Below are 13,628 nucleotides of genomic sequence, written 5' to 3'. Positions count from 1 at the left end.
AGGATCGGATTATTATTTTATTCTCTGCCCATACTAACTCACAGGAAGTAGTTACTTCAATTTCGTGACAAGTTAAACTACTTCTCACAGCAACAAACACAGCCACCGCCAACTATGTTTAGCCTATCCTTTCGGAACACCGTTCGGTTCTTTGCAAAAATTTCGGCTTAGCTTATATCTGGCTTTAGGTAAACTAAAACTACAATGAGAAAGTTTAAAATGAACACACTCATACTTACCTGCAGAAAACCGAAAACCCGTCTTTGCAGCCTACTCTCCTAACATCCGCACTGTAAGTTGCAACTGACATCTCGCGGTTGCAACACTGGAGGAGAACAGAACACAGCAAAATCATCCATAAATAAGGAGCACTGTAAACGACTCCTTACATGGACATGATACTATTTATGGCTATGGAAAAGAGGGTAATACAAAACACTGTCCTGAGAGACACAATTCTCCTACTCAAATTGACCTGACAGCGTGTCACCAATTCGAGTCCTAAAAAACTGCTGAGACAGGAAAGACAATAGCAAGATGGGGAGGTGGCCATTAAACCCTTCTTTGATGCTGTTGTGTGCGAATACTGTGCCTGTAAGTAATTTCACATCCCTTACCGATATCAAAGAAGATGACAATACGGTGACAGTTACATATGAAAGACTGCTGAATAGCCGTCTCTAGCAGGGTCAGGTTGTTGATCATGGACCAAAATGTCCAGAATCTACACGGAGTGGCTAAGGAGTTGTCTGGTCTCTAACAGTGAAACCAGACAATGGTTAACCATTCGCTCCATGATCTTTCTATAAAACTTCCCTTATTTCAGGCGAGGCATCAAATGTGCCTCTCTCCTTGAGTTGGGAAAGTTACTTGTCTGCCATATAAGATTAAAACATTCAAGGAGGATTACCTTTGATGCCACTGGCAAATATTGAAGTGTGCAGTACTGGATTTGATTGTGACCAGGTGCAGTGTCATGAGTCTCTGACAGTGTAAATTGCAGCTCCCACATGGAGAAAGGAGATCTGTAGGCCTCAGAACTGTCAGATCTGTAGTCTAATTTGCCTCTCTCTACAGTTCACAGTAGCATTGAAATGGCGGATCCTAGTAGCGTCAGCTGTAGTTTTTCAAAATGATCAGCCAACGTTCGAGTGCTGTCTCTGGGTATTGTTAGTAGACAACCCTGTTTCTACACTGCTGCTATCAGGAAGTGACTGTGTTTACTGGAAATCCTCCGTGTTTGAGTCCTGGAACACTTGCCATGAGCTTTTCTTGCCCTCCTTCATGATGTGTCAAGCCTTGGCTCTTGTGACTCTACAGGCTGTGAGGTTGCTGTTGAGCAGCATTTAAACATCGAAGAGCCACATGCTGGTTGCAGGTTGCTGAACAGCACTCATCTGTCCAGCGAGGTACTGGTCACCTCCTAAGATAACCTGAAAACTGTGGTATGTATAAGTCAAAGGCATGATGTAACCCACCCATTGCTCGATGCTGTCAGTGTTGAAATGTAGCCAACAGGCTGGACAGTGCCAATTTAGCCCAGTTGATCATCCATTTTGGTGGTTTCTGTTCAAGCAATTCTCTATCCAGCAGGTAGGTGGATCCACAGTGTGAAGTGGTCACTGGAATGAAGGTCACCATGTTCTCTCCACTGTGCTGAGTGTGCAAGGGCTGGAGAGAAGAAAGAGAAGTCTATGGCTGAGGATGACTCAGTAGCAGCTGAGAAATGTGTGGGACTGCCAGTGTTGAGGATGCACAGCATCTGAGAACATCATGAGGTTCTCCAAGACTAACTCCTGGAACAGGTACAGTTCGAGCTCCATAATTCATTATGGGCACTGAGATTACCCAGTACGAAAAATGGAAGGGGCAGTTGTTCAATAAGGCCTGGAAGAGCCCCAGAGTCTATTGCATCCTGTGGAGGTAAGTACAGGGAGCAGATAGTGATTGTCTGACTCGCACGAACTGCGACGACTACTGCTTGTAGGTCAGTAACTAAGGGGAGAGTAGAGGAGTGTTGTGTGTTATTGACAAGATGTAAACAGTAATGAAATTCTAAACTCAGATTGCAATGTATACTGCAGAGAGAGGCTGGACAGTGAAAAGGGAGGCGTGTTTATAGCAATAAGAAGTGAAATAGTATCGAAGGAAATTGATGGAGATCCGAACTGTGAAATAATTTGGGTGAAGGTCATGGTTAAAGCAGGCTCAGACATGGTAATTGGATGTCTCTATAGGCCCCCTAGCTCAGCAGCTGTTGTGGCTGAGCACCTAAAGGATAATTTGGAAAACATTTTGAGTAGATTTCTCCCACCATGTTATAGTTCTGGGTGGAGACTTTAATATTCTGGATACAGACTGGGAGACACAAACGTTCACAACGGGTGGCAGGGACAAGGAATCCAGTGAAATTTTTTAAAGTGCTTTATCGGAAAACTACCTTGAGCAGTTAAACAGAGAACCGACTCGTGGCGATAACATATTAGACCTTCTGGTGACAAACAGACCCAAACTATTTGAAACAGTTAACGCAGAACAGGGAATCAGCGATCATAAAGCGGTCACTGCATCGATGATTTCAGCCGTAAATAGAAATATCAAAAAAAGGTAGGAAGATTTCTCTGTTTAGCAAAAGTGACAAAAAGCAGATTTCAGAGTACCTGATGGCTCAACACAAAAGTTTTGTTTTAAGTACAGATAGTGTTGAGGATCAGTGGACAAAGTTCAAAACCATCGTACAATATGCGTTAGATAAGTATGTGCCAATCAAGATCGTAAGAGATGGAAAAGAGCCACCGTGGTACAACAACCATGTTAGAAAAATGCTGCGGAAGCAAAGCAAACTTCACAGCAAACATAAACGTAGCCAACACCTTGCACACAAACAAAAATTACGTGAATCAAAATGTAATGTGAGGAGGGCCATGCGAGAGGCGTTCAATGAATTCGAAAGTAAAGTTCTATGTACTGACTTGGCAGAAAATCCTAAGAAATTTTGGTCTTATGTCAAAGCGGTAGGTGGATCAAAACAAAATGTCCAGACACTCTGTGACTAAAATTGTACTGAAACAGAGGATGACAGCCTAAAGGCCGAAATACTAAATGTCTTTCTCCAAAGCTGTTTCACAGAGGAAGACTGCACTGTATTTCCTTCTCTAGATTGTCGCACACAGAAACAATTAAAATCACTCAAAAGAGGAAAGGCTGCTGGACCTGATAGGATACCAGTTCGATTTTACACAGAGTACGCGAAGGAACTTTCCCCCCTTCTTGCAGCAGTGTACCGTAGGTCTCTAGAAGAACGTAGCGTTCCAAAGGATTGGAATAGGGCACAAGTCATCCCCGTTTTCAAAAAGGGACGTCGAACAGATGTGCAGAACTATAGACCTATATCTCTAACGTCTATCAGTTGTAGAATTTTGGAACATGTATTATGTTCGAGTATAACGACTTTTCTGGAAACTAAAAATCTACTCTGTAGGAGTCACCATGGGTTTAGAAAAAGATGATAGTGTGAAACCCAGCTCACGCTATTCATCCATATGACTCAGATGGCCATAGACATGGGTTCCCAGGAAGATGCCATGTTTCTTGACTTCTGCAAGGCGTTCGATACAGTTCCCTAGTCGTTTAATGAATAAAGTAAGAGCATATGGACTACCAGACCAATTGTGTGATTGGATTGAAGATTTCCTAGATAACAGAACGCAGCATATCATTCTCAATGGAGAGAAGTCTTCCGAAGTGAGAGTGTTTTCAGGTGTGCCGCAGGGGAGTGTCGTAGGACCGTTGCTATTCACAATATACATAAATGACCTTGTGGATGACATCGTAAGTTCACTGAGGCTTTTTGCGGATGATGCTGTGGTATATCGAGATGTTTTAACAATGAAAAATTGCACTGAAATGCAGGAGGATCTGCAGCAAATTGACACATGGTGCAGAGAATGGCAATTGAATCTCAATGTAGACAAGGGTAATGTGCTGTCAATACATAGAAAGAAAGATCCCATATCATTTGGCTACAATATAGCAGGTCAGCAACTGGAAGGAGTTAATTCCATAATTTATCTGGGAGTACACATTAGGACTGATTTAAAATGGAATGATCATATAAAGTTGATCGTCGGTAAAGCAGATGCCAGACAGATTCATTAGAAGAATCCTAAGGAAATGCAATCCGAAAACAAAGGAACTAGGTTACAGTACGCTTGTTTGCCAAATGCTTGAATACTGCTCAGCAGTGTGGAATCAGTACCAGATAGGGTTGATAGAAGAGAGAAAGAAGATCCAACGGAGAGCAGTGCGCTTTGTTACAGGATTATTTAGTAATCGCGAAAGTGTTACGGAGATGGTAGATAAACTCCAGTGGAAGACTCTGCAGGAGAGACGCTCAGAAGCTCGGTATGGGCTTTTGTTGAAGATTCGAGAACATACCTTCACCGGGGAGTCAAGCAGTATATTGCTCCCTCCTACGTATATCTCGCAAAGAGACCATGAGGATAAAATCAGAGAGATTAGAGCCCACACAGAGGCATACCAACAATCGTTCTTTCCACAAACAATACGAGACTGGAATAGAAGGGAGAACCTATAGAGGTGCTCAAGGTACCCTCCGCCACACACCGTCAGGTGGCTTGCAGAGTACGGATGTAGATGTAGACAAACACACCTACACCTTCCTTGGCATCAGTAGCTTTGAAGTGTTTTCTGTAAACACAAGCACAGGGGTCGTGCCAGTGCCAGGAGTTCCAGTTCCTCCACATGAGTCCTGAAGCCATTCATGTTCCACTATAGTATGGAAGCCATTTACTGTGGGGTTCGTACTTTCACCCTGTCTTTCCACTGGGGTGAAAGCCCACAGCGGTTGAGTTTCAGGCCTGGGGCAGGATTGTTGCCCCGGGCAGACTTCACAATCCATTGGTTTTGAAGGAGAGGTTGAATGACAGACACGGACTGATGGTCTACTGCCTGCTTTCGCCTCTGGCCGAAGCTTCCCATTCGCTTTCTTGGCCTGGGATGGCTTTGCAGGAACTACGCAGAGGCAGAGGCAGAGGCAGCAGCAGCAGAGGCAGAGGCAGCAGCAGCAGAGGCAGAGGCAGCAGCAGCAGAGGCAGAAGCAGGACTTTTTTTACAAGACTGTGCCTTTGGAAGTTCCGTTACCTCCACAGTGGTGGTAACTGTGGCTTTCTATGATGTTCTCGGAGGGGTTATGGGCTCTGAAACAACTGCAGCATGACGAGACACAGGAAACGGAGTTACTAGTGCTAACACTAGCAACCTCCATTTGTGTGAAGGTGTTGGCTGTCAAAATAGGCTTTGTAAGGGCCAAATAAAATGATGTAGAGAATGTGCGAGGATCCGTGGCCTTATAGACCTTTTTGACCTCTCCATATGGGATGCATTTTGATGTCTTACTCCCCTGTATTTTTCGTTCTTCAAGGAAGACAGTGCAATTCCTATTCCAGACAGGGTGAGCCCCAGAACAATTTACACACTCTGGAGGGGAGGAGCAGCCAACTCCACAGGGTGGCCTTGGCACATTTTCCACAAACGGCTTCACCCGTACATGCTAAGGTGGTGTGCGCAAAACGCTGGCATTAAAAACAGTGCACTACGTTGGGGACATATGGCCTTATTCCTAGGTGAAATAAATCTGACTTGATATGCACTGGGAGTTTTGTGCTACTGAAGCTAAGGATGAAGGAGTCAGATGGTACCAAATCCCCAGCCACCTTTGTCAGTATATTCTGCACATAAATGATCCCTTCATGCGCCCACTCATTTTTCAATTTGTTTTTAGAAATGTCTGTCAGATCTCTACATGACATAATGGCTTTAATGTAGTTGGAGGTGTTACAGAGCTCCATTTCGAGGGCATGTTCTCCAATCCATTTAGCTTTCCAGAGGTTTTTTGCTTGTTGGGAACTAGCAGTTTCAACTAACAGTGTGCGATTGTGCCATCACTTGACGGATTTCAGTATACCTCTGACGCCCTCCAAACCTTTCTGAATATGAAAAGGCAAAACTTTTTTGAAACTGCCCTCTTTCTGTTGCACAATTAAAAATACATTCTGACTGGCAGCATACATTCTGTTACTATTCATGGACAAATTCAGTGTAACCCCCGAGTCTGCAGGACTGGCTACATGGTGCTTCTTATTTGCTTGGTTGTTAGTACCTACCAGTGGCAAACCCCTTCCACTGGAAGGAGAAATCTTCGAGGGTTCCATTTTTATCACACAAGCAGCTAGGAAAATAAGTGTACTCTCAGACAGAGTCCAATGTGCCTCAGTAAGCCTTATACAACTGAACTGCGGCAGGGTCCCCAGAGATTGCCAGCTAATGATAGTTCCACCTCAACAGCCACACATCACATCAGCCCACAGCTAATTATCCTCACAATGCAGGCAGTCAAGCCAAGATTCCCCATTACCTGTGACGCACAACGTTCCACTGTTATGCCAGACAGTGGTCGCTGAAGCATGCCCTGAGTTTAGGGTGACATGGAACTGGTGGCACTTACAAGACCCCAGCTCAGGAACTCCGGGGTTGCCAAGCTCATATGCAGCAAATGAATGCTGAGGCCCTGAGAGATTTGTAACTAATAATAATAATAATAATAATAATAATAATAATAATAATAATAATACCTCATAATACCAGTAACACAATGGACAGAACTTAGATGAGGGTAATACAACAATGGACATAATACAAATAACTTTTTCTCGCCACTCTCACTCAAACACCCGTCTTTTCTGCTTCTTTCAGAAGTCTGTCTATTTCTGAGATCATTCCTGAAACTTGATTTCAAATTTTATGCCTTAGCTTTTATTACAATTAGGTCCACAGCAGGAATGAAGTGTGGAAATGTTTCATCCACATCTTCATACACAATTTTTCACATTGCTGTTCATGTAATGTTCATACTGTCTTGAACAATACAATTATGCAACTACTCTGATGTGGTAACTGGTCCACTCCTTGAAGCAAATAAAATGCTGTCATGTGAAAACCACATGAAAACTTACAGATTTTCTAGAGATAGCCCATCACAGCAATATGCACATGTATGGCTGAGGAACCAGATCACTGGTTCTGAGAATAGTGGGGTTAAGGACCTGAAGATCAAATCTCCACTAATCCATAGGTTGAGCTTGGAAGCATTCCAGAATCTGTCAGAAATATCTATGGTCTGTCGCTAAAATCCCCTAATGTGCAGGAGAGAGATTTTCAGAGACCAGGTTAACCATGACACTGCACCTGGCTATATTACTATTGAGGCCCTGAGTCTCGCTTGCAATCAGTCGATAACAATAACAGACACTGAAAGCTTGGTAAACATTTGTCAAATGGAGCTTCATAAACATTTGTCATCGACTCCCTCTCAAATGACTCGTCATGCCTCATGTGCCACACATTCTGTCTACTTCTGTAGTCCGAGAGCACCACTCAAGCCACTATCGGATTTCTCACTACTCGAAGTGTTTATATGTCAGTTTAAGACCCTAAATTGTAAGAAACTAACTTGGGACAGCTCCATCAAACTGGCACATATAATTCTACTTAGAAAAATAAAGTAACATTAATTTTTATCTGTAATAATAAGCAAACTGACATTTTCTGCTAATATTGGGTGTTGCATGAAACGTGCTGAACAGTCTTTACCTGGGCTGACCCTCCTACACATTGCAAAAGTGAATTTGCAACCATCTACTGAAACACCAAGGGAAAATTCACCTAAACGAGATAATATTATATAGTTAGCATTACCTTGGAACGGGAGGAAATCTAAAGCATTTTCCTATATCTCCTGAACCACATCGGTTAGTATGTAAATGCATATAATGGATTGCTGGCAGCAAAGAGATGTAGTGAGCTGCTTCTTCACCAAGGCTCCAACAAGAATCAATTTCAAGCCTGTAACATAAAAAGGGACCTTTCCACTAAAATTGATATATCAGAAACTTTACTTTTGTGCTGTAAAATGAGAAAAAATGAATTCATGCCATGTGGTACAAAGTATACATTTAGCCAGATAAACACAATTGGTGTTATACAAACCACAAATACAACTACATGTGCACAATGTGTCAAGTTACTATGTCTATTGCCATTTCATGAATGTGTGGTAGTATATCAATCCCCCTTAATATGGCTCACTGTTCACGACCCTGCATACTGGTTCATTAAAATATTAGATGGATTCATTCAAAATTCCTGGTTTGAACTGGAACATGTTTGAAACAGTAACTGAAAATAAATGCTCCACTGCCAGCAGTATTGAAACTAAAAACACTGTCCTCCTGTTTCTTGGGCGATGATCATCATCATCATATTCATAACATACATTTGCATTATAGGGCATCAAACTTGGAGCAATAATCACAGGCAAGTGTTCATTATAATACTCATTCATCATGATATCAAACATCACATTTCCCATCATAAATGGGAGCTTTCAGGTGTGCAGAATGCATTACATGTTAACAGGCAGATACAGCCACTGTATTCTACTTCAGTAATGAAACTAAAAAGAAATTATGACAACTGCTAAGCTAATCATACTGTCAATTATGGGAATTACTTCTAGATTACTTTATTTCTACTGTTCAGGTGCTGTTTTTATCACTACTCCATACATAGCATTTCCACAACTTTATTACTTTTTGCAGAACAATATCACATCTACATACTTGAAAAGCTAAAGACGACTTAAATTCAGAAATGAATATTGTATTAACAATGAACTATCACTGAACAGCTTAAAATTTGAAAAGAAAATTAATGTGTTCAAGGAGAAGAAATAAAAACTTTGACATTTGCAATGACATTGTAAGTCTGTTACGGACGGCAATGGATGGGCAGAGCAGTTGAATGGCAAGGATAGTGACTTGAAAAGAGGTTTTAAGATGTATATCAACAAAAGTAAAACAAATATGATGGAATGTAGTTGAATTAAATCAGGAGATGCTGAGGGAATTTATCAAGAAATGAAACAGTGGAAGTAGTACATGATGGTGGTGGTGGTGGTGGTGGTGGTTAGTGGTTAGTGGTTAACATCCCGTCGACAACGAGGTCATTAGAGACGGAGCGCAAGCTCGAGTTAGGGAAGGATATCGGCCGTGCCCTTTCAAAGGAACCATCCTGGCATTTGCCTGAAACGATTTAGGGAAATCACGGAAAACCTAAATCAGGATGGCCGGAGATGGGATTGAATCGTCGTCCTCCCGAATGTGAGTCCAGTGTGCTAACCACTGCGCTACCTCGCTCGGTAGTAGTAGTAGAGTTTTGCTGGTTGGTCTATGATAAAGTAGAGGATATAAAATGCAAACAGCATGTAGCAAAGAGGACATTTCTGAAAGAGAAATTTGTTACAACCAAATATAAATTTAAGTGTTAGTAAGTCTGCTATGCAGATATTTTCCCGGAGTATAGCTTGTACGAAACTGAAACATCGATGATGAAATAGTTTAGACAGGAAGAGCACAGAAAAATTTGGTACTACGCAATAACACTGAAGACTAGCTGGGTAGACCAAATAAATAATGAAAAAGTATTGAATCAATTAGGGGCAAAAAGAAATTTATAGCAGAGAATGACTAAAAGAAGGCACGGTTGATAGAGCATATCCTGAGACAGCAAGGAATTGGCAATTTGTTAGTGGAGGGGAGTGAGAAAGGTAAAAGTTATAGAGGGAGATCATGGCTCAAATACAGTAGGCAGGTTTAACTGGAGGTACATTGCAATAGTTATGCTGAGATCAAGAGGCTTGCACAGGACAGACTAGAAGACCAATAAGACATAAGACAACAACCAAGCCCTAAAGCTTAATGCTATTCACGATTATGGCAGCTAAATTTAATCACATAAGTTGGCAACAAACCTGCTACAACGACAAAAACTGCTCTTACTTCATCTATATTAAATACAGTAAAGCATCAATATTCTCTCTCACTCTCTAATCACCAGCCACGAGGCCGGGCCAGTTGGCAGCAGCTCCCCATTCCTCACACCTGTCCACCCTCCATTTCAGCTCTTAGCAAGAACAACAATTCATACCCTCCATTATTTATACAATGCACTCTGCTCTGGATTTTGTAATTTCTGTTTTCAACTATTCCCTCCATTATTCATTTCAATAGACCATCATGTTGGAGCACATGGCTTATCAGCTGAGCCCTCCTCTTTTTTAGTTGTTTCATGAGGAATCTTTTGTCTCTAGTGCTAATGAAAACTTATTCATGATCACCTTTTTCCTCTGATTTTCATCACTTTTCAGTAGTAGCATGTCTGGAATGTGTGAGAGTCTCCTCTCGTCCAAGCTCTACTGCTGTATGTTACAATGCTCCACATGTACACTTTCAACATTTGTTTCTCCATGTCAAGGCTTATATTCTTTGTAGTAAATATGTTTTTCTTCTTATTAAAAGTGTTCTTGGCCTGGGCAATACTGCATACTATCTTCTTATAGCTTCTTCCATCACTTGTGATTTTACTTCCCAGTAATTAACCTTGTTCACATCCTCAATTATTTTATTTTTCAACTTTACTGCTGTCTTGCCCTCTCTGTTTCAACTGCAGACTAGAGCTTTTGTTTGATGTGTGGCATGGAATTCTTCCTACATTATTCTATCAATTGTGTTCACAACTTTCTTTTGCAAGTCCCCATTTTATGCAATTAGGCAGATCTCAGTATATTTTCCTTTACTCCATGAATTGTTACTCTTATGCTTACTGCTGCTCCCACCCTGTTTATTGCCTTTTGGATGCACACACTAAATAAGTGTGGGGATATGGAGAAACCTTGTCATATGCCATTTTGAATGCTAGCTGATTCTTCTTTATTGACACAGTGAACAACTCTGATTTCGTGCATGTAAGTGTTTATATATATAATCTTTTTAAAACTGATTTCCAAAGGATACTGAATAATGCATTCCTGTTGACATTGTCAAATGCCTTCTCAAGATCTACAAATGCTATCGATGTACTCTCACCCTTCTTCAGCTGTTTCTCTATCACTTGCTTCAGTGTCAATATAGCTCTTCTTCTTCCCATACCTTCCCTAAAATCTTTTGTTAATCTTCTTCCTTAAGCTCTTGTATTTCTGCGTACCTTTTTCATCCTCTGAGTTTTTATACTGTCTTTCCTTTATCATTTTCACAACTTCATGATTTATCCATTTTTTCCTACTCTCCTATTTCTTTTTCCTGGTATCACTTCTGCTGAGTTTAAAATGCATTTCTTTCTTTTACTCCATTTCTGTTCAATCCCCATGCGTCCTCTGGTATCTTCATTGTTGTTTTTTTTTTAACATTTACTCATTTTGGGTAAACTCATCTTTAAGCTTAGATATCTGCTGCTGTTTCCTTTCTTTCATCTTTAATCTTTCGAACTTTAGTTCACAAAGCATGATAACTAGGTTATGGTGGTTGTTGACACCACCTCCATGGTATCTTCTGCTGTCCTTCGTCTAATTCTCGAATATTTCTCTTTCCAGTATGTAGTCTACTTGTGACCTTCATATGTCTCCTGGGGTTTCCCAGCTATATCTCTTCCTTGGATTATGCTGGAATACAGTATGTGTTATTAACCATTTATGTCATATGCACATCTCTACTAAGCTCTCTTCTCTCTCATTTCTTTGGCCCAATTCACATTTACCAACTGTATTTCCTTTGGTTCCTTCTCCCACTGTTGCACACCAATCTCCATTACTCCATTAGGAGGAAACACGTAATCAAGTTGCAATACTTACATTTTTAAAAGCAGTGTCTGACCAAATAGTTATATCGAGTGGCAAAAGAACAATAGTACACAAAAAAAAAGAAGGAGAAACATGGTGAACGGTGTGAAGGAGGTCAAAATGCAAAGTTGTGGCTATATGTCAATAATAAAGTGTTAATGTGACCTCCAGACCAGCAAATCATCCCAATGATGATGCCTTAGAACAAGACAGTAAATTCGAAAAAAACATTACTAATTTGCAATACAAACTTCACATTTATTTTCACTCAAAATTTGAGTTTATCTAGAACATTATAAACGAACCAATGTTTAACCGCTAGTGTACCATTTTTCAAATTACAACAACTTTTACGCAAAATCTTGGACTAAATTGATTATCTTCAATTCATTTTGTAAATTTCATTAAAGAACCATGTTTTTCGGTTAATTTTCATAAATGTTACAAACAATGCCATATATATGTCATAGCCCACAAACATTTGTGGAAAATAAATAAATAAATCAACATACAAATTTAGTTTGGTCAGGTTACGTAGTCTGAAGGCTGTGGGGTGATCTTAATCCTGGGTTTTCGACAGTCCCATAACATAAATGGGGGAGCAAAGACAAATGTAGTCCTAATTAGTCTATAAGGTATTTTCTGGATTACATTTACCTTGACAGCATATCATATTAAGATTATCCGTTAGTAAACACGGCAATAATACAAATATTTTCTGCAATGACCAAAAAGCTCTTTTACACTAAATGAAATATAAAATTTATGTAACCTTGCTACCTCAAGTAACATAAAACCTGCAATTGCAGTTCAATCTACTCATGTATGAAAACTGATGCGACTATATGTAATATATGAGATGAACTTGTGCCACTTCAGTATAGGTGGTATGTTAAGTCATAACATTTCATGTAAATGTTATGAAAACAGTCCAGGGGGCTATGTGCCATCCCATGTTGTATTTTTCCTTGTGAAGCGCATCAACTGAAAAATACAAAGATAATAAGCATGGTTTATTATCTGTGTACACAATGATTAAAAAAAGACAATATATACTCTGGTAATCTTCATTTGTCTGATAAAAGAGAAGACACTGTACCTTTTCGAGTAGTATCGCTGAACTAGCAAGACGCACTCTTCAAATGTTCCATATTAAGAGGTCTGTTATTAAATTGGATAGATGATAGATCTACTCACCAAGCAGCAGCCGAAAACACACGTAAAAGACTGTTGTGATTGCCAAGCTTTTGGAGCTAATGGCTCCTTCTTCAGGGAGAAGGGTGCAGGAAAAGGTCTGGAGAGGTCTAGGAAAAGGGGTAGATTTTGGGAATGTCACCCAGAACCATGGGTCAGGGGAAACTTATCATACAAGATAAGAAGGAAAGACTGATTGTTGGGAACTGCATCGGATGAGATTTGAAAACCTGAGAGCTTAAAGGTGGAAGACAGGGTAATATGCAAGACAGAGATTACTACTAAAACATCACGCACGAGTTAATAAGACTGAGAAGCTATGTGCATTGTATGTAATGGAGATGGGAGGGGGCAGTGAAAAAGACAGGAAAGACAATGGAGTGAAGCAGGTAGTAGTTACAATGAAGAAAAGCTGAGACAGAAGGAACTAATGTAAATTAAGGCCAGGTGGGTCACAAGAACCAAGGACATGTTGCGGCACTAGTTCCCACCTGCAGAATTCTGAGGAACTGGTGTCTGGGGGAGGAATCCAGAAGGCACATGTGGTGAAACACGTGCTGAGTTCGCGAATGTCATGCTGTAGAGCATGCTCTGCAACAGAATATTTCGAGTTGCCAGTATATACCCTTGACCTACGCCCATTCATCCTAACTGATAATTTGGTAGTAGTCGTGATGATGTA

The 13,628-nt window shown here is 40.7% G+C and overlaps 1 protein-coding gene across 3 annotated transcripts in view; it reads right to left on the bottom strand.

The window, feature by feature from the left end:
• The window catches only part of LOC126282033 (F-box/LRR-repeat protein 7-like), a 241,728-nt gene that overhangs the window by 41,569 nt on the left and 186,531 nt on the right, over positions 1-13,628 (bottom strand). For all 3 annotated transcript variants that reach the window (XM_049981442.1, XM_049981440.1, XM_049981443.1), the window contains one exon: positions 7,777-7,923. In XM_049981442.1, coding sequence (XP_049837399.1) covers positions 7,777-7,923 — 147 coding nt within the window. The remainder of the gene's footprint in view (positions 1-7,776; positions 7,924-13,628) is intronic.

This window comes from Schistocerca gregaria, chromosome 7, assembly GCF_023897955.1.
Source record: "Schistocerca gregaria isolate iqSchGreg1 chromosome 7, iqSchGreg1.2, whole genome shotgun sequence".
In the NCBI taxonomy this organism is placed as follows: domain Eukaryota; kingdom Metazoa; phylum Arthropoda; class Insecta; order Orthoptera; family Acrididae; genus Schistocerca; species Schistocerca gregaria.
Note: the sequence above shows the minus strand (reverse complement) of the source record. Positions and strands in the feature narration are given on the sequence as shown.